Raw genomic sequence first — 21,737 nt, forward strand, 5'->3', positions numbered from 1 at the left:
AAGGTCAGGAGCAGGAGAGGGCGCCTGTGTTTGCCACTTCTATTTAACATAATATTGCAAGTTTATATCAGAGCAATTAGGTAAAAAAGAAATAAAAGACATCTAAATTGGGAAAAAATAAAATGATCTCTGTTCATAGATGACGCGATCTTTTGCATAGAAAACTCCAAAGATTACACAGACACACACAGAGACATACACACACCACAAACTTGGTAGAACTAATAAATGAATTCAGTAAAGTTGTAGGACAAAGTCAACACGTGAAAATCAATTGCATTTCTACACTAAAAGGAAGCAATCTAAAAAGGAAATTAAGAAAACAATTCCATTTACAATTGAATCAAAAAGAGTAAAAGACTGAAATAAACATATATACTGAAAAACTATAAAATATTGTAGAAAGAAATTTAAAAAGACACAAAGGGAAAGCAATCCTGTGTTCGTGGATTGGAGGATCTACTAATGTTAAGATGTATATATATATATTTTTTTTATTTATGATAGTCACAGAGAGAGAGAGAGACAGAGACAGGCAGAGACACAGGCAGAGGGAGAAGCAGGCTCCATGCACCGGGAGCCCGACGTGGGATTCGATCCCGGGTCTCCAGGATCGCGCCCTGGGCCAAAGGCAGGCGCCAAACCGCTGCGCCACCCAGGGATCCCAAGATGTATATTTGATACAAAGCAATCTACAGATGAAGTGCAACCCCTATCAAAATCCTAATGATGCTCTTTGCAGAAATAGAAAAATCCATCCAAAAATTCATTTAGAATCTCAAGGGACTAGGAATAGTCAAGGCAATCATGAAAAGAGAAAGCAAACTTGAAAGGAGTCATACTTCCTGATTTCAAAACTTACTATAAAGCTACAGTAATCAAACAGAATGGCACGGGCATTCAGACCAATGGACTAGAAGCCAAAAAATAGACCTTTGCTTATATAGTCAAGTAATTCTCCACAAGGGTGCTGATAACATTTGATAGGGAAAGAGAAATCTTTTTCACAGATGGTTTTGAAAACTGGATAATCACATACACAAAAGGATGAATTTTAACTCTTGCCATACACCAAACACGGAAATTAATTCAAAATGGATCAAAGATGCTAAAGATCTAAAACTATAAAACCCTTCGAAGCAAATAAGAGCACATGCTTCATGATGTTGAATCTGACAACGATTTGTTGAATGTGACACCAATAGCATAGGCAACAAAATAAAACAGATAGATTAGACCATATCAAAACTAAAAACTTTTGTGCATCAAAGGAAACTAACAATAGAGTGAAAAAACAGCCAAGAGAATGGGAGAAAACACTTGAAACTTGTGTAATAAGGGAGTAATATCCAAAATATAAAATGAACTCCTAAAACTCAAAAATAAAACAAAAGCCCAACCCATCAACAATGGACAAAGGACTTAGACATTTCTCCAAAGAAGATATGCAAGTGGCCAATAAGCACAGGGAAAGATGTGTAACACATTATTAATCATTAGGGGAATGCAAATAAAAACCACAGTGAGATACTACCTCATGTATATTACCTAACATATATTATGGTAGCGATTATCAAAAAGCAGAAAATAGGGCGCCTGGGTGGTTCAATGGTTGAGCATCTGCCTTTGGAGCAGGTTGTGATCTGGGAGTCCTGGGATCGAGTTTTGCATCGGGCTCCCCGCAGGGAATGAGAAATATTACTCAGAGTAGCCAAAGCGTCTATCAGCAGATGGAAAAATACACAAAATATACAAAACCAATGTAATATTATTCAGCCATCAAAAGGAACAAAACTCTGATATATGGTACCAGGTGGGTGAAACTTGAACACATCATGTCAAGTGAGATGTGGCAGAAATGATTTCACTTCTATAAAATACCTAGACTGGCCAGATTCCTAAAGACAGAAAACAGAATTGTTACCAGGGCTGGTGGGGGGAGAGTTACTGTTTAATGAATGTAACGTTTCAATTGGAGATGATAGAAAAGTTTTAGAGATGGCTGGTAGCGATGGTTACAAACAATGTGGGTGCATTTCATGCCACTGAAATGTACACTTACCATGGTTAAAATAGTAATAAAATATAATAAAAGCTTATCTTTTATTAACATACAGAATGGTCCAAATATTTCTGAAAAGGTGTTCCTGCCACATATTAAAACAGATCATAGTTCTGTTAGAGTGGGGAGAAAAAAAGAACAATTCAGTGCTGCCCTGAGAATTGTCAGAGTCCAAGGAAACAGAAAGATGACCAGAAGACCTATGAATTTAATGACAAAAAAAGTGGCTCTTGAAAATTGTTGGAGAGAGGACAATTTACTCAACAGATGTCCCTCCTTGGCCACCGGGTGGGAGTGGGTGGAGACAGGAACGCTGTCTCATTCCATGCACCATAATGAATTTCAGATGCACCAATGATTTAAATGCAAAGACTGCAATCAGAACTCAGGGTTAAAATGTTTATAAAGTTGTAGCATGGGGAAAGCCTAAAACTTTTATAAGGAAGACACAACATGTGTAGCCATTAGGGAAAAGATCATTACATCTGCTAATCCATCTATCTATTGATATAAAATAACGACACGTGTAAAAGAACACCAACAGAATAGCTAACCAAATCAATATGGTATACATTTCAAGGTCATCACTGAAGAGAATGGCAGTAAATCTAAATACAACCCCCCATATAAGACATTAAATGGAAAAAGTGCAAGTTTCAGAAAAATATATACAATATGATGTCAATTTTATTTAAGATAAAAGAAAAGATGTCCAACTATATGTATAACTACATATCGAAGGACGTTGATGTACAGAAATAGACACCCTAAACTATTAACTATGATTAATTCAGTTAATCAACTAGAGAGAAAAAGAAGGGTAATTCTTCACTCTGTACACTTTCACAATGTTTGAAAATTTACAAAAATATATTTGTATGCCACTCATGCAACAAAAAGTTATAAAAAGCAATCTAGAGGTGCCTGAGTGGCTCAGTCAGTTAAGCATCTGCCTTTGGCTGAGGTTCCAGGGGTGGAACTCCGCCCCCATCAGGCTCCCTGCTCAGCAGGGGTCTGCTTCTCCCTCTCCCCTTCCCTCCTCATGCTCTTTCTCCTTCCTTCCTCCTCAAATAAATAGATAAAATATTTTCAAAAAAAGCAATCTATAACCAATTGAATACAATAAAAAAAATCTTAAAATAAAATTGACTAGTGAAAATAAGGCCAAAAAGCCCCGGAAAAAAAATGTTCACTTCATATTAGAAGGGTTTTAACTTATAATAACGAGCTTTCACAAATCAACAAGAAAAATATTTTAGAAACCTAATTTCAAAAAATGAGCAAAAGGCATGGATAAATCAATGTAGACCAAAAATGTTCAGCTTCATTGGTAACTTAAAAAATGCAGAGATGCCTGGGTGGCTCAGCAGTTAAGCATCTGCCTTTGGCTCAGGGCATGATCCTGGAGACCCAGGATCGAGTCCCATGTCGGGCTCACTGCATGGAGCCTGCTTCTCCCTCCCCCTGTGTCTCTGCCTCTCTCTCTCTCTCTCATGAATAAATAAATAAGATTTATTTTAAAAATGCAAATTATAACAAGATATAACTTTGCACTCATCATCTTATAAAGTTGTTAGCAATATAAGCAGGAGAAAGAATTACTGAACCTGGATATCTTGAAACTGGAGGTTTGGTTGGATGAGTAGGCTTGAAACCTGGGAAAAGAAATTTGATTCAGTTCACCAGCCTTATCAATATAAAATTATGGATTTAATTTTGATTTTTTATTTTTAAAAAGGATTCATTATTTCTCGAAATGAAAAACACACATGCTTTCGAAGCTTTGCAATTCTACTTCTGGGGATTTAACCTAATATATATCTGCGTAAGTACACAAGAACATTCACTACAGCTTTGTATTTTATATGGAAATCCTGGAAGTTAACTGATAATAAACCATAAAAATAATGTGTTCAGAGTAAACACACATATCTTAAAAAAAAAAAAAAACCATCCAAGTGGTATCATACTACATAAGACATATCTTTTTTCTTCTCTGCCTAGTATTTCTTGGGCTTTTTAAAAAAATATTTGCACATTTAGATATGCCTTAACACCATTCTATGTTGCTGATCTTTTGATAAAGACTTTCTCAATTGATGATAAAAAAATGACAATCCCATGGAGAGTTTTGATTTTATTTTTGAAAAAGATCCCTGTAGCTTCTCCTCTCCAAAAGCTTTTTCTCATGATTCTTCCAAAAACTAAACTCTATCAGTTTTTTATAAATCTCTTATGAAATGTTTATGGTTCAACTCCTTCAAAAGAGCATATCAACAAACATAGTATACCACAGTGTGTATACCCACCAGGACCATGTGAGTAAACATGGATGGGTCAAGGAATATAAATTTCACATGCAATCTTATTTTATCAGCCCACCAAAAGAACCATTTATTTCCCCTAAGCCTCACAGCACTCAACTAAAGTACACAAGGAGGCTATCTGGTACTAGGTTTATAGGAATTATAAAAAGAAGTGTTCTCATTACCATGTTAACATGCATAATTCTTCCAAATCCTTTGAGATAGTATGGCCATAGGAAATATACAAACAAATTAAAAGCCAATAATCATTATGTGTTTGAGGTCAACACCTTCATGACATAGGAAATTAGAGTCCATAGAAATGAAGTTATCTGAATAAGCAGAGCCAATCAAAACCGTGAGTGAGGTCAGCCCAGGCTAATGCTCTTCCCACTATTCCTAACATCTCCTTCTTTCTGCTGCAAAGAGAGGCCAGAGACAGCAGCACTGAAATCAGGAATATATTTCCTTCCATCATAGTAAAATCATCTTTCAAGTCTTAAGTAGAGTAGCTGACAAGCAGTCTCTGAAAGAAATCTCCATTTCATTTCAATTAATAAAGATTTTTCCAGGCTTTTGGTTGCTATGAAATTTAGGTGCAGTTGTCAAATAAAGATGCCCAGTGAAGAAAAAAAGAATAATTGTATGAAGCAGGAAGGGATGGGGCTGGAGGAAAACATACAGGTCTTATTCTGGAGACAACAGAAATTTCCCAGTTTAAATTGTGCTACATAGGACACCTGGGTGGCTCAGTGGGTTGAGCGTCTGTCTGCCTTCGGCTTAGGTCATGATCCTGGGTCCTGGGAATGAGCCCCACATCAGGCTCCCTGCTTAGGGGGGAATCTCCTTCTCCCTCTCTCTCTGCCCCTCTCTATGCTTGTGTGCTCTCTCTCTCTCTCTCAAATAAAATAAAATCTTAAAAAAAATATACTGTGCTACATAAAAAAACAAAAACTAAGCTGATTGCAGTCCAGCAATTGAGACATAGTCCTGGACCAGGAAGATACCCTAAAGGAGCTAACAGATTACATCACTTTTAAAAGGAATAAAACAGCAAATGCAATGACACAGAAAACATGCATGTTAAAAAACAGAAGCTATAGGCCTTCTTCACTAATATTAATTCGAGTGATCCTGTAAATCATATAAGCTACCTTTAGGAGCTTCCTATATGCCAGGTACTGTGCTAAGTGCTAAATGCATCCCATTTGCACTTTATGTAACTTGCCCAGCTTTACACACCTGTTTATATCTGCAGACTACACCAAATAATTTTAGAATAATTAGATATAACAACTAAAATGACTATACACATATCCTTCATCCTTTCATTACTAAAAATGATGAATGAGTGTAAATCACATGAATGTAAAGGATTTTTGTAAAACATAAGCAGGAAAGTACTAATCTGAATGGCTCAAAATTAGAGGCTTTATGGGGATCCCTGGGTGGCTCAGTGGTTTGGCGCCTGCCTTTGGCCCAGGGTACGATCCTGGAGTCCCGGGATCGAGTCCCGCATCAGGCTCCCTGCATGGAGCCTGCTTCTCCCTCTGTCTGTATCTCTGCCTCTCTCTCTCTCTCTCTATCATGAATAAATAAATACAATCTTAAAAAAAATTAGAGGCTTTACATTGGGAGAAGTTGGTACTGAAAAACACAATGATGTAGAACCAACTACTTGGGAATTACTGCTTTCATTTCATTTATATGAATTATACATTTTATTGTTGACCTATAAATGTAAAAATTTTCATGTTTCAATTCACTCTAAAAGTGGCTGCTATGCATTCTTATACATAAAAATACTACACCAGGGGCACCTGGGTGGCTCACTCGGTTAAGCATCTGCTTTCAGCTCAGGTCGTGATCCCAGAGTCCTGGAATAGAGCTCCATATCCGGCTCCTTGCTCATCAGGGAGCCTGCTTCTCCCTCTCCCTTTGCCTGCCGCTCCCCCTGCTTGTGCTCTCCCTCTCTCTCTCCTTCCGTCAAATAAATAAATAAAATCTTAAAAAAAATACTATACAGGAGAAATTTATATACCTGACATGTTAAGACCCTATGAAAATATACAGAATCACAACATAGAAATTATGTCATGTCTCTGTCATGGAAATAAATACAAGACAGAGTTAAATACTAAAATTTCATTTTCTCAGTGATTCAGTATCACTGATATATAATGTCAAAGAAATAAAAACTAAAACAAAAAGATGGAAAAAGACATTTGTACCTTTAATACATTTTGGTATTTTAGGATCCCAAGTACTATTCTCACCACAGAACACTCTGTTGCTGCCATTAAGATAGAAGCCTGGGAGGCATTCAAGTAGAACCATTGCTTGGTAGTAATATTTTTCTTTGATTCCTGATATCAGTCTTCCATGTTCAATTACTGGATAGTCACATTTGACCACTGAAAAATAGAGAAACTCTAGAATTAATGAAAAGCTACTTTAGCACAGGATCAGAAAAAATTGTGCAAAATAATAATTCCCAGTGTGAAGAAAAATACAGGGAATGAAAGGTAAGATGTTAATTAAAAGGGAAAAAGGCTACGTAAGAACCTGGTATATATATGTACATTTTAACTCCAGGGAAATGGATTTAGAAAAATCTAGTAACTATTTTCCTCCTAGAGAAGACTCACATTATAGTTTATTGGCTTTCCTACATTTTTTCCCATTAGTGACAAGTTTTGAGAAAGGTCTGACCGCCACATACACATTTGGGGTAAGTTCAAGAGCAACTTTTGATCATCCTTTGCTCTAGGGATTTTTTTAAAGGTCATGCTGACACTGATTGCAGTACCCTGCTTTCCCAGGAAAGCAGGAAACACATACTCTTCTGAGAAAGTAATACTTGAGCCCAAACTTAAAAGTCGAAAAGCAGGTAGCCATGCACACATACGCAGAAAGGTCGTTCTCAGGGAGCAACAACATACACAAACAGGGATTTGCAAGAAATGGAAAGGCCAGTGGACTTAGGGCAGCATTTTCCAAACATCTTGGCCTGCAGCCTAGAGATCAAATGGCACATTTTACCCTGTAAACCAGTATGTGAGCACGCAGGCCTGAAATACAAGTTAGCCTCATGCCAGTGGACTCTGCTCAATTTCCCATTCTACTCTGCTTCTTACCAAGTAAACTACTGGTCATGACCTGATAGATCGCTCTCAGGATCTACTAAGGGGCTTGGCAGAATTTGGAACCAAAAACCAACACCACAGGGTTGGGGCAGGGACTACAACAGAACATCCTAGGACGTTCAATCTGACCAACAGACAAGGGCCAGAAAGAGGAGAGCCTTTTCAACCAGAGGACTGCTCTTCCTCTGTTCCCCAGGGTTCTGACTTTCCATCAGCTCTCATTCCCCTTCTGCCTGAGGAACTTCCTGTAGCAATTCCAATGGTGCAGGTCGGCTCATGACAAATTTCCTTGGCGTGGGTTTATCTCAGAAGGTTTCATTTCATCACCTTCAGTCTTGAAAGATTTCTCCTTGACAGAGAATTCTAGATTACGCATTTTGGGGTTTTTCCAGCATGCTAGCAGATACTGTCTTCCAGTCTCCACTGTTCCTCAGCACGAGTCAGCTGTCACTCTTACTTGGGGGAGGACGCTGTGACATGTGTTTATTCTCCCCTCTTCCTGTCTGCTTTGCCTTTAACCTTTTAGTTCTACCATGATGTGTTTAGTTCAGTGGGGGTTTCTTGGTAAATTAGAACAATGTGTTTATCCTGCTGGGGTCAGACTTCCTTGGTTCTGTGAGGTTATTGTTTTGGGACAAATGTGGGTAATTTGGGGCCAATATTTATTCAAATCACCTCCATACTGCTCTTTCTCCTCTCTTTCTGAAGCACCAACAGCACGTATGTTGACTTCCTGCTCCCCTTCCACGGATCTGTAAGTCTCTCTCTTTCTAAGCATTCATTTCCAATCATATTCTCCTGACGTCAGGTTCACCGATCTTTTCCCTGTCGCGCTACACTGCTGTTAACTGCACTAATGGTTTTCCTTATGTTTGCTAGACACAGTTTACATACAGTAAAACTCACCCTTTTAAGTGTACAGCCGTATTAGGTCTGACAAACGCAAATAATCATGCAATCACCACAGTAAAGACACAGAAGAGTTCCATTACCCCCCAACATTTCCTCATGCCCCTTTGTAATCAACCCTCCCCACCTCCACAACCCCCTTCACCAACCAGCCAAACACTGATCTGTTTTCTATCTCTATACAGTTGCTTTTCCAGAATGTCATAATGGGACCACTGCCCCTGAGTATGGCTTGTTTCACTTAGCATCATGCATTAGAGATTCATTCCCGTTGCTGCATGGATTAGAGCACACTCCTTTCTATTGCTGAGGAGTATTCCATTGTGTGGATGTACCGCGGTTGTTTATTCACTCACCAGTTGAAGGACAAGTGTGTTGTTCCCAGTTTGGGGTGATTATAACTAAAGCAGCTGAATATTCTCACACAGGTTCCTATGTGAGTATGATTTTATTTTATTTTGATTGATAAATCATATGGTAAGTTATTTGTTTTTTATTTCAGTCATCCTAATAGATGTTTAGTGGTATCTTTTTTTGGTTTTAAAATACATTTCTTAAATTACTAATTATATTGAGAAACTTGTCACATACTTTTTTGCCGTCCATATATCATGTTTATTGAACTAGGTCTACTCAAATACTTTGTTTTTAAAAACTAGTTTGTTTTCTAATTATTGAGCTTGAGAATTTTTTATGTATCATAGATAAAAGTCCATTATCAGATAGGTGCTTTGCAAATATTTTCTCCCAGTCTCCTGCTCACTTTTTACCCATTCTTTTAACAGTTCTTTTGTAGACCAGAAGTTTTGAGTTTAGAACATGCAATTTTCTTTCTTTTTTTTAAATTTTTTTTCTTTCAAAGATCATGCTTTATGGGTGGTATTTAAGAAATCTTTGGTTAGGTCACAAATATTTTATATGTTTTCTTGCCAAAATTGTACAGTTTTAGGTTTTACATGTAGTCTATGATCCATTTTTCCTCTAAATTTTATTTATTTTTAATTTTAAAAATTTGAATATAGTTGACACACGTTATCTTAGTTTCAGGTGTTCACCAACTCTATATGTTATGCTATGCTCACCACAAGTGTGGTCACCACTTGTTAACACACAATATCATTGAGTACATTCTCTATGCTGCACCTTTTATTTCCATGACTTATTTATTCTATAATGGGAAGTTTGTATCTCTCACTCCCTTTCACCCATTTTGTTCATCTTCTACCTCTCTTTCCTTTGGCAACCATATTTTCTGTTTATGGGTCTGAATTAGTTTTGTTTGTTTCTTCATTTGTTTTGTTTCTTAGATTCCACATATGAGTGAAATCATATGATATTTATTTGTTTCAGTCTGACTTATTTCACTTAGCACAGTATCCTCCAGGCCTATTCATGTTTTCACAAATGGCAAAGTGTCATCCTTTGTTATGGCTATGTAAAATTCCTCTGTGTGTGTGTATGTGTGTGTGCATCACATCTTTAGTGATTCACCTATTGATAGACACTTAGGTTGCTTCCATATCTTGATTATTGTAAATAATACTGTAGTAAACAGGAGTGCATATATCTTTTCAAATTTTTTTTTCTTTTTCATTTTCTTTGGGTAAATAACCAGTAGTGGACTTACTGGATCTCTATAATCCATTTTGAGTAACTGTTGGATTATGGTGCTAACATTAGTCAAGGTTTCAAGGTTCCTTTTTTTTTTTTTTGGCACATGTATCTCTAATTGTGCTATACCATTTGTTGAAAACATCGTTTTTCCACTGAATTGTTTGTACACCTGTACACCTGAAGAAAATCAACTGGATATATTGACAAGCATCTAGTTCTGGATTCAGTATTCTATGCCATTGTTCTATATAGCTATGCTTTCACCTATACCACATTGTCTTGATTATATGCCTTAAGTATCCTTTATATAGCTTTAATATCAGGTAGAGTGAATCCACTAATTTTTGTCAAAATTGTTTTCACTATTCTAGTTATTTTGTCTTTCCATATAAATTGTAGAGTCAGTTTGGTTTATACAAAAAGTTCTGCTGGGATTTTTATTGGGATTTTGCTGAATTTAGATAAATTACAGAGAACTATTATATTGAATCTTCTAAACCATAACTAATGTATATCCCTTCATTTATTAAGGTTTAATTTCCTTTATTAGTGTTTAGTATATTTTAGCATTAAAATATTACATATATATTGTTAGATTTATACTCAAGTATTTTATGTTTTGGAGCTACTGTAAATACTTCTTAAAATTTATATTTCTAATGGTTTATTGCTATTATACAGACATATAACTGTCTTATGTATGTTGATCTTATATTTTGCAACCTTGTTAAAACTTAGGTTCTTGGAATCTTCTACATAATCAAGTCATAAGGAAACAGAGACTTACTTTCTTATTTTCCAACACGTATGCCTAATTCTCTCTCTTGCCTTGTAGTAGCTAGGACATCCCATACAATGCTGGATAGAGTGGTGAGAATGGACTTCCTCCTCCTTTTCCTACCTTGGGGAAAATTAGTCTTATTTACACTTAGGGAATTAAGTATAACGTTAGCTCTGAGATTTGTTGATGCCTTTTATGATGAGATAGTTGCTTCCTTTCCATTCCTAGCTTGTTGAGAAATTTTATCCCAAAAAAGATCAATTCTGTCAAGTGCTTTTTTTAAACATCTATTAAGAAAGTCACATTTTTTTCTTATCCAGTGTCTTGATCTAGTAAATTACACTGATTAATTTTTACATTTGAATTCTTGCATTTATGAAATAAATATTACTCTGCTATGATGTATTATTATTGTTATATAAGGCAGGATTTGCTTTGTCAATATTATGTTGAGAAGTTTTGATTCTGTGTTCATTAAAGATATTGTTTGTAATTTTCTTGCAAAGTTTTTGTCTGGTTTTGTCATAAGGATAATGCTGTTCTCATGAAAGGAGTTGAGAAGTATTCTCTTTTCTTATATGTCTTGAAGAGTTTGCATAGACATACTATTTTTTATTTCTGAAATGTTTGTTAGAACTTTCTATGGAGGCCATCTGGGCCTGCAGTTCTCATTGTGGGAAGGTATTTAACTAAACATTCTATTTCTTTAATAGATATAAGACTATTCAGGGGTGCCTGGCTGGATTAGTGGGTAAAGTATGTGACTGTTGATCGTGGGGTTGTGAATTCAAGCCCCACATTGGGCACAGAGTTTACTTAAAAAAAAAGATGATGACTATTCAGGTTATGTATATCTGAGTGAGCTTTGGTTGGTATTTTGTATCTTCCAAGGAATTTGCCTATTTCATATATACGTTGTCAAATTTATAGGCACAGTTGTTTTCATAATATTCCCCTATTATCCCTTAAACATCTGTAGGATATTTAGTGTTGTCCTCTTTTTCATTCTTGATACTGATAAAGTATCCTCTCTTTTTCTTTCAGTCTGGCTACAACGTTATATATCTTATTATCTCCAAGAACCAGGTGTTGGTTTCATTAATTTTCTCTTTTCAATTTCATTGACTTATTTCTATTGATATTATCTCCTTCTGTCTCCTTGTTTGTTTGCTTTTTAAAGATTTTATTTATTTATTCATGAAAGTCACAGAGAGAGAGAGGCAGAGACATAGGTAGAGGGAAAGCAGGCTCCCTGCAGGGAGCCTGATGCAGGAATCGATCCCAGGACCCTGATCATAACCTGAGCCAAAGGTAGATACTCAACCATTGAGCCACCCAGGTGTCCCTCTGTCTCTTTGTTTTGAGTTTAATCTGCTCTTCTTTTTAGAAGCACAGATTATTAAGACTTCTTTTTTTCTATCATAACTATTTCATGTTATGAATTTTCCTCAAAGCAATGTTTTTGTTGTAACAAATTTTGATATGCCATGTTTTCATATTTATTCAATTCAAAACACTTTCTAAATTCTCTTATGAATTCTTCTTTGATTCATAGGTTGCTTAGAAGTGTCTTGCAAAAAAAAATAAAAATAAAAAGTAAAAAAAGAAGTGTCTTGAATAATTATCAAATATTTGAAGATTTTCTGGGTTATCTGTCTTGATTTCTACCTTCATTCCATTGCAATAAACAAATGTATTCTGAAAAATTTCAGTTTTTTGAAATTTGTTAAAAATTATCTTGCTCGTTTTAGAGAATGTTCCATGTGCACTTGAAAATAATAAATATTTTGCTGTTATTCAGTGGTTCCTTTCTTCCAAGAGTAAAATCCCTCTAGTGCCTCCTTGATTTCGATCACTCTCCAGTGTCTTAAACATGGTTTTTATTTATTTATTTTTTTAATTTTTATTTATTTATGATAGGCACACAGTGAGAGAGAGAGAGAGGCAGAGACACAGGCAAAGGGAGAAGCAGGCTCCTGCACCGGGAGCCCGACGTGGGACTCAATCTCGGGTCTCCAGGATCGCGTCCTGGGCCAAAGGCAGGCGCTAAACCACTGCACCACCCAGGGATCCCTTAAACATTGTTTTTAAAATATGTTTTGTCCAGAGCTTATCTCTTGGCAGTGAGATGGTTACTCTTTTACAATTTACTCTGTAGCCAGAACTCTCATATCTTATAAGAAAAAAATTTTCTTATTTTTAACCCAGTATGTGTTGAATTTTTGGGTTCCTTCAAGCAAAAAAATTCCCAACTCATGCATATACACAGTCCACCATGTGAACTAGAATGCTGAGAACATTTGGGATGAGGAGCAGGAAACTCTATAATTGGAACTGATTTCACTCGACCTGTATTAACCTACATTGGAAGTCAATTTACCAGGAGGAGGCACAGATGACTATTTTGTTTACTTACAGATAAAACTATTTACAAAATGTTTCCAAATTTACAATTTACAAATGAAGAAAGAAATAAATGGAAATATCATTACCTTTACACTGAGGAGGGCGACTACTCCACTTGTTTTTCTCAATACAAGTAAGTTCTCTTTCTCCAACAAGGGAATATTGATCTGATCCTTTTAAACGATTACAACTAAAAGTAATTAATTCATTATATTCAAAAATAGTTCTGTGGCTATTGGTGTGTTTTCCATTTTTTATTTTTGCAGGTGGTTGACAGTAAATCTCTTATAAAGGAAATAAAAAGAAGAAATAAAGGAAAGGTGTTAAGAGAGCCTTATAAAGTCCTATGAGCTACCTTCAGTAATTCATTAACATAATTTCTATAGGCTAGCTGTGAATCTAATATCTATTTAGGTTTCTATGAGAAAATGTATTATTCCCAAATTCAAACCATACACAAATGAATTTTTAAAACAAAGTTCATTTTCTTGAATACCTACATAAAATACTTATTATTACTTTATAAGGCCATGCTAAGTTTTGTTTTAGTCATTATAAAAGGTACTGAAATTTTAATGAGAAAATTAAATATGCTAAATTTATTAAATAATAAATATGCTAAATTAATATGCTTGTAATTAAAAATAAAATTTACTGCTAGCTGAGAAATTCTTGAAATATTTAAATACATCAATTTGTATTTAACATATATATATACATATATATATACCCATTTGCTAAATGAGTGATTCACAATAATACCAAGATACTGTCTTTCTTCACTTTCATCCTTATGAACATAACCATGAAATTTTCCAAGGCTACAAATTGTGTGATTTCACAAGAGACTGAATTCAGATATCCTTCTTTAAGCCAGATATTCAAGAGATTTGCAAAAATGTAAAACACTGGGACTACTTTCAGTATTTGCTATGGAAGATTTATTTTTCATAAAAATGTGTTGCATATGTTAACATGTATTGAGCTTACTATTCCTAAACATGAATGAATGATAATTTTTAAAACTTCTCATTTTTTTATTCCAATATGATGAATATCAATAAACACAGCCCACATAAAGAAAAGCTCTTTGGGATCTTTGTCAACTTAAAAGCTTAAAGGGGATCTGAGGCCTAAAAGATTGAGGCTTGCAGATCTAAATTCTAAAATGAAAATTTACTTACTTTCACATTGTGGGAATTCATCACTCCAATACACCTCATCTCCTTGAAGGTTGCAAGTCAAAATTGCTTCTCCTTCTAAGTGATAACTGAGAAAAGAAAAACTTTATATTTTCTCTGTTAACAAGATGCACATAAAAATGAAAATTTTAATACTGTTGCTTTACTACACAACAATAGTTTGAGGGAGAAGTTTCTTAAATAACATTATATAGTGAAAGTGCTAACCATATCTACAATTAATTAGAGTTTCTACATTTTGAGTACTCATTGACCAAAAGCAAAGATGTCTAAATAAATCTGCCATATACCTGTCAGTCTGGTCTCTTTGCTATCTCTAGCGATCACACTACACATTCATTTCTATGCTTATGTTCACACCATTCTTCTCAGTAAAATCAACAACCAAGTAGAGAGATTAGGCCCTAGAGCTTGCCTGTCTGGATCTGAACCCCAGCTCCATGAATCACTTTGTATTTGAGCTCAAGCAAGTCCCTAAATGGTCCTATTACTCAGCGTCCTCATTTATGAAAAGGGGATAACACTGCATACTTCATGGGACTGTTTAAATGATTAAATTAGACTAGCACCTGACACATAGTGAGTGCTAGCTAAATTTTAGCTCTTGTTAATATTTTTTAGGTAAGAATATTTTTCTGGGTCTAGCTCAGGAATCTTACTCAATGAAATTTTCTCTTGGGTTTTAAGTTCATGGTATACTCTCTTCTCCTACTAGACTCCTACTGTAGTAATCATGAATAATTCCATTTATTTGCTACTTCTCATTTATTATTTTGCTTTGACACCTCTCTGTATATACTGTGTTTCTTAACAAGGCTACAACTTCTTTGAGAAGAGAATATGTCTTAAGTGTTTGGTACCCCTCAAACTGCTTAACGAGCTCTCTCTATATAACTACCAACTAGATGTTCCAATATTTTTACTTGGTCAAGGTAAAAAAAATAGTTGGTGAAACTGTTTATATATTGATCCAGTTGCCTTTTTTCTACACAATGGTATTTAGGAGAGGATTCTGGGAAAATGGCAGAGTAGGAAGTACTAAGAATCTATTTCCCCAACCAGACAACAACTGCAAGGACAGAATCTGCCTGATGGAGTTATTTTGGAACTCCAGAGTCTGTTAATGGCTTGTAATTTCTAAGGAAAGACTTGGACAGGTGAATTGCATTGATTTCAGTCACTATCATCTTAACACAGTGTCAGGTACGCATCTCCAACCCACTGCAGGCAGCTGTGTATTTGTTCCTGGAGCCGCTTAGAAGCAGTTTTAGGAGCAAGGGGTGGAGGGGCAAAAGGGACCCTGTCCTCCAGACATTGAGGATCCGTGCTGTTATCATTGAATTCTGCTTCTAATCACAGAGAAACAGTCAAAGAAGTGGGCAGCCACTCTCATCATACCTACCCTAACTCTCGTAAGTCCCTTTCTAACTGTCTGAAGTGACTTCCAGGGCATTTAAACAAATTGCTCTTTGTTCCTCACTTCATTTTTCACTTTTTCCCCTCTCAGGAGCCAGACATTAAAAACCAAAACATTGAACAAAGAGAGAATCTCAAAAGTAGGAAGAGAGAAGAGAGTCATCATCAAACAAGGGGGGATCCTCAATAATAATATCAACAGATTTCTTATCAGAAGCTTTGGAGGCCAGAAGACACTGGGAGAGTATACTCAAAAAAGTGCAAGAAGAAAAAAAACCATCAACCAATAATCATCTATTTAGCAAAACTATCTTTCAAAAGTGAAGAGAAAACTAAGACTTTATAAATAAACAAAAGCTGAAAGAGTTAGTGACCACTACATATCCCCTGCAAGCAATAAGAAATGCTCAAGGGAGTCCTGCAAGATGAAGTGAAAAGATATGAGAAAGTATATTGAGCCATATGGAGAAATAAATATCTCACTAAAGGTAAATACATGAGCAATTATAACAGTTTATATTATTGTAACAATGGCTTATGATTGCAATTTTTTGTTTTCTTTATAATTTAAGACTGATACATTGAAAGAAAAAAAAGAAATATAAAACAGTATTACTGTAACTTCAGTTTTTAACTCCAAATCTTGCTTTCTACATAAAGAACTATTAGTTTATGTTTTGGGACACACGATGTATAAAGATGTAACTTTGTGTAATAAACAACCAAATGGAGTGGGGATGGAGTTATAAAGGAGCAGAGTTTTTGTATGTTATGAAATTAAACTGCTACAAATTCAAATTAGAGTGTTATAATTTCAGGATGTTAAATATAATCCCCAAGATAACCACATAGAAAACAGTCATAGAATATACACAAGAGGAGGGACACCTGGGGGCTCAGTGGTTGAGCGTCTGCTTTTGGCTCGGGGTGTGATCCTGGGGACCTGGAATCGAGTCCCATGTCGGGCTCCCTGCATGGAGCCTGCTTCTCTCTCTGCCTGTGTCTCTGCCTCTCTCTCTATATATATATATCACATGAATAAATAAATAAATAAAATTTTTAAAAAAGACAGAGATTGGTAGAATGGATGAAAACACATGACCCAACTATATACTTGCTTAAGATCCAAAGACAAAAACAGGTTGAAAGTAAATGAACTAAAGAAGATATTTCAGGGATCCCTGGGTGGCGCAGCAGTTTGGCGCCTGCCTTTGGCCCAGGGCGCGATCCTGGAGACCCGGGATCGAATCCCACATCGGGCTCCTGGTGCGTGGACCCTGCTTCTCCCTCTGCCTGTGTCTCTGCCTCTCTCTCTTTCTCTCTGTGTGACTATCATAAATAAATAAAAATTAAAAAAAATAAAAAAAAATAAAAAAAAGATATTTCAGCAAATAGTAATCAAAAGAGAGTAAGGTTGACTATACTTTTATATCAGACCAAATAGACTTTAAATCAAGATATTACAAGAGGCAAAATACATTATATATTAATAAAGGGTTCACACAGTGAGAAGACTTAACAGCTGTAAACATTTATGCCACCTGATGACAGACCATCAAAACATATGAGGCAAAAACTGACAGAATTGAATAAAGAGATACACATTTCTACATAATAGTCGTTCCTGCTAGTTGGAGACTTTAGTACCCAGTTCACAGTAATGCACAGAATAACCAGACAATACAAGTAAGGAAATAAAGACAGTATTTCTGTGAGTCTTCCTTCAAATGTGAGAGTTGGCATTTTAAATAGGGTGCACTTTGTCAATAATTAAATTGCTGTGATTACTACATTTTGATGCTTACAATAAACTTATTATTAGATATAGTAAGTATTAGACAATTTTGCTTTCCTTCAATATAAATTTCTCTGAATTACTTAGGCATCTTTTCAGTCTCTATAAAAAGCCCAAGGGTTGTATGGCAATAAGTGTGACTTGTCACATAGAAAGCAAATAAAATCCACTTTCTGGGAAAGCTTGAGAAACAAAACAAAAAAATGGAATTAGTAACATTTACCTTATTTCCTCTAAGGAGCAACTTACCCCTCATCACAATGAAAGTGAACTTGATCATTAAATCCCGAGGTGAAATTTGGGAAAATGAATTCACCATTTTTGAGTCTTGGATAATTACATTCTTTCTCTAAAATAAAAATTTTAAAATTTGTGGTTTTTTTAACACTGATTTCAAAACAGATTTAAATCAAAATCAAAATTTTGCACTACTCTCTGCAATTAATGCAATATTATTCTCTATAACTAACTGCACAAACTTAAAATTCACATTTAACCAGATAAACAATCACCAAGAAAAAGATCCCCTAGGGATTTCTCAAATACTGGAAAGAGTACTGCTATCTGAAACCAATTTTCACATGAGAAAAAATCTTGCTATAAAATTTATAAAAGTCTCCAGAGAAAGCAAACACACACACACACACACACACACTTTTTTGTTCACTTACTTGAACAACCTTCTGGGATAGGGAACCATGAGTGATTCTTCTCACAATAAGTCGAGACAGGAAACGTAATGTAGTACCCTGGATTACACTTATAAAATATTTTCTCCCCAACTGCATAATAGTTTTTAAGGATACTCTTCAGCGTCATAGAGTCATATTTTGGTGGTTCACCACAGGCATCTAAGGATAAGATAATAAGAAAATGAGAAAATGTTAATGTTTTATTTTATGTATTTTTAAAAAATATGTAAGTATTTACTTCATTCACCAGCCAAGGACTGTGGTCTGGCAGTAGGTAGGTAATACAGCATAAATGGAAAGACCCTTGGCAAGATTTTATTAATTCTTAGATGCTTTTACCCAGGTGGTGGGAGTCGTGGAGGATGTCCCTTGCCTTGCTTTAAATAACAGCCTAATAGCTTTTTATTTGATGGGGAATAAGTTGAATTTTCTTGCAATGATAGATTGAAGAGACAAAAAAAAACCCCAATGTTTATAGTCTTAAAAATATATATAGGTATGCAACCTTCCCCATTTTTTTCCTAAATTCATTTCAAAACTCGCCTTGCCTCTAAGAAGCCTTCTGTAGGCCATAGCACTCTGCTCCAATGACTATTCCATAGTCTGAAAAAAACAACGATAATTTGTCACTTTGGGCTCAGTCTCTTCACAGAAGGCAAGTTCCTAGAGGTCAGAGATCATAGGTCATCTTTTTCTACTGCACTCTGTACCCAGTGGAGGCTTCAGAAATATTAGAGTAACAAGTGATTAGTCCATATTCAATTGCCTCCCTGAAACTATACCCCATAAGGTTAATGAGGTTAATACTACCAGAAAGTTATATCTCCCCCCCCCATTTTTTTTTTAACATAGAACTATGTCTCCCTAATCAGATATTGTATCTTTTCAGACCTACCAACAAACTGATGAGCTGTCTCTGCAGAAGCCTGGAATCACGGTAAGCGGATATGGCTCTATTCCATGAATAAGCAAGGTTGTGCATTCTTTACCAGATATAAGGAGTCTAAGACCCAAAGCAGGTTATACAGGCTTTCAGCACAGGACCATAGCCTCTGCTCCTGTCCTAAGATAATTTCCTGAGGTCAGGGGCTAAATTTTGCCTCCTTCTGATGCTGAGCATCCACTTCAAAGGGAACATGGGATGTATGCGTATATGTCACTAAGGTACATGCTCCATCTACCTCATGGATAAGACCCTGCCATTTTCATCAACATGTATATAACCTAACCCCTATGATTATTAAAAACAAAACAAAACAAAACAAAATTTGTTCTCTCCCGCTTTGGAGAGGATAATTTCAGGCTTACTCTCCTGTCTCTTCCATTGATTGCCTCTCAAACTTTCCTGTAAGGATGTAAGACATCCTTACAGATGTCTCTGTAAATGGCTTTGCTGTGTACCAGGAATTGGGTTTGGTTCTAGCCACACATGCTCCACTTGGAAAATGTCATGCTCTCTCAAATAACATAATGAAACCAGAGTGTGACCCCTTGCCCAGCAAACAAGATAGATAGTTTTCACACATGCTCAGCAAACATAACAGATGGTCTTCACAGCTCGAATGTCTGATCTACCGCTCTAATTCTACCTTTGCTTCAAGTTCACACCACTGCCATTTCTTCTCTAGAGTGCTATCAGCGTTTCTGAACAGGCCCCCTTACCTACCTTGCCACCTTTCATTCATTTCATGTTTCACATTGATGCCAGAGTCACATTGATATGACAGTGACCAAAACTCTTCCAAGTCAGATACCTTACCATGACTTCCCTAATGCCCTCATGACAATGCCTAAGGGCTCCTTATCATGGCTAGCTGTCTTGTAAAGCCTGTCCCTATCAGGGCTCTGCTCACTCTTCCATAATATTCTCAAGCCCTATTCGATTCCTTACAGTGTCCATTCAATTGCCTAAACTACATCAACACTCCAGATCTCCCTGCATCATTTAACTTCAGCTTTGACCAGAGATCCCACATTCCTCCCACCCCACTCATCTTTCAGTTTCAGTGACATGCCACTTCTTGTGGCTCTTGACATCTCTTATCAAAAAACTAGCTGACGTGTCCTCACGATGCTCCATTTACTTCTTCCACAGAATGCCTCATAGCCTAAGTCGTTATTGTTTGTACTCCCTCCGAGACTGTTACCTTCTGAGGACCACGTATGACCTATCACTGCACGTGTAATGCCCAGCGCCACAGCTGAATGAGTGCAGTTAGCAGATCTTCTTAGACAAAAACTCAAATTCTTTTCTGCTCAGCCAATGTCTTCCAGAGAAATCACCAAATCATCATTTTTGTCTTTGTTGTTTTATGCCTCTCCTCAAACTTTTTCATTGGTTGAATGACAGCTCTTTCCCTTTATCAGAGTATTTGATTTCCCTCGTGTCAAAATATTTATGTTTTCTTGTTTTATCATGGACTCAATATCCATTTCTGCTATTATTACAAACAGTATTTAACATTATCAAAGGAGAACTCCAAATAATGGGGATTTTTTCCCCCAAGTACGGTAACCAAAGATTCTACATCTTCTTTCTTAAAACAACAGTGGTCATATTATAATTTTAGCAATAGCAAACCTTCAGCACTACCTGTGTACCATTATTTTAAGGGCAATTTAACTAACTTCATACTCATCCTATGAATAGGATACTATTTCCCCCTCTGTAAGATGAGCAAACTAAGGCACAGCAGCTTAAGTAATTTGTCCAAGACAACATCCCCAGCAACTAGGCAACAGTGCTTCCCACCACACTCATCTGAAACCCTCCCGTGCTTCCACCAACACACTTAGCGATGTACTCCTCAAGACATGGTCTTCTACTGAGTCTGGAAAAATTAAAGCAACCCTGGTTTCGATTCGCTATGTGTTAAGTCAAACAAAACGGCTCAAGGTGCCCTGAAAGAACAGATAATAACGTCATGTCTGAATTTTAATGATGGTGATTGTTCATTGCTGACTATCCTGTTGCTCTTCATAATGTTTGGCTCTGTGATCTAGTCCTCGGGCTCTCTCTTGCCTCCCTTGTCCTCCTGCTGCCACACCGGGTAGCTCTGCAGTCATCGAATGCCCCAGCCATGTTATATGTCCAAGCCTCTGATCAATCACACTGCTCCCTCTGCTCTGAACACCCTTCCTTCCTGCTCAGCTGTGGCTACTGCTCAACCCCTGACTTCTTAACACTGAACCCAGTCAACTGCTCCTCTAGTAAGCATTTTCCACTTCCCCGGGAGGCAGTGCCCAGTCCCCTCCTCTTGGACTGTCTGCAGCATGGATCTTTCAGTCACTATCACAAGTTTTTGTGTTTAATAGTCCCCCTGGCTGACTCCATTCACACATGCAGCCCTAACACCAAGCACAGGATGTCCCTTGGAGGGGCTAGGCAAAACATCTGGTGATCAAAGG

At 36.5% G+C, this 21,737-nt stretch overlaps 2 protein-coding genes across 20 annotated transcripts in view; one reads left to right on the plus strand and one right to left on the minus strand.

Annotated features, from left to right (window-relative positions):
• LOC144316412 (uncharacterized) overlaps nt 1–21,737 on the plus strand; it is a 96,207-nt gene that overhangs the window by 27,957 nt on the left and 46,513 nt on the right. For 12 of the 14 annotated variants that reach the window (XM_077902289.1, XM_077902278.1, XM_077902279.1 and 9 more), the window contains 3 exons: nt 13,237–13,357; nt 15,934–16,330; nt 19,219–19,266. In XM_077902289.1, coding sequence (XP_077758415.1) covers nt 19,235–19,266 — 32 coding nt within the window. In that variant the 5' untranslated portion in view covers nt 13,237–13,357; nt 15,934–16,330; nt 19,219–19,234. The remainder of the gene's footprint in view (nt 1–13,236; nt 13,358–15,933; nt 16,331–19,218; nt 19,267–21,737) is intronic. The other 2 variants (XM_077902281.1, XM_077902280.1) reach the window with 1 other exon arrangement.
• LOC144316410 (membrane cofactor protein-like) overlaps nt 1–21,737 on the minus strand; it is a 31,759-nt gene that overhangs the window by 8,196 nt on the left and 1,826 nt on the right. For 5 of the 6 annotated variants that reach the window (XR_013382368.1, XR_013382367.1, XM_077902268.1 and 2 more), the window contains exons 2-7: nt 18,309–18,488; nt 17,887–17,986; nt 14,409–14,494; nt 13,311–13,508; nt 6,600–6,782; nt 3,670–3,717 (exon numbers count right to left, since the gene is read on the minus strand). Coding sequence is in view for 4 of the 6 variants with exons in the window: in XM_077902268.1 (XP_077758394.1) it covers nt 3,670–3,717; nt 6,600–6,782; nt 13,311–13,508; nt 14,409–14,494; nt 17,887–17,986; nt 18,309–18,488 (795 nt within the window). In the remaining 2 variants the exon portion in view is untranslated. The remainder of the gene's footprint in view (nt 1–3,669; nt 3,718–6,599; nt 6,783–13,310; nt 13,509–14,408; nt 14,495–17,886; nt 17,987–18,308; nt 18,489–21,737) is intronic. The other variant, XM_077902270.1, reaches the window with a different exon arrangement.

This window comes from Canis aureus, chromosome 6 (assembly GCF_053574225.1).
Source record: "Canis aureus isolate CA01 chromosome 6, VMU_Caureus_v.1.0, whole genome shotgun sequence".
NCBI classification, from domain to species: domain Eukaryota; kingdom Metazoa; phylum Chordata; class Mammalia; order Carnivora; family Canidae; genus Canis; species Canis aureus.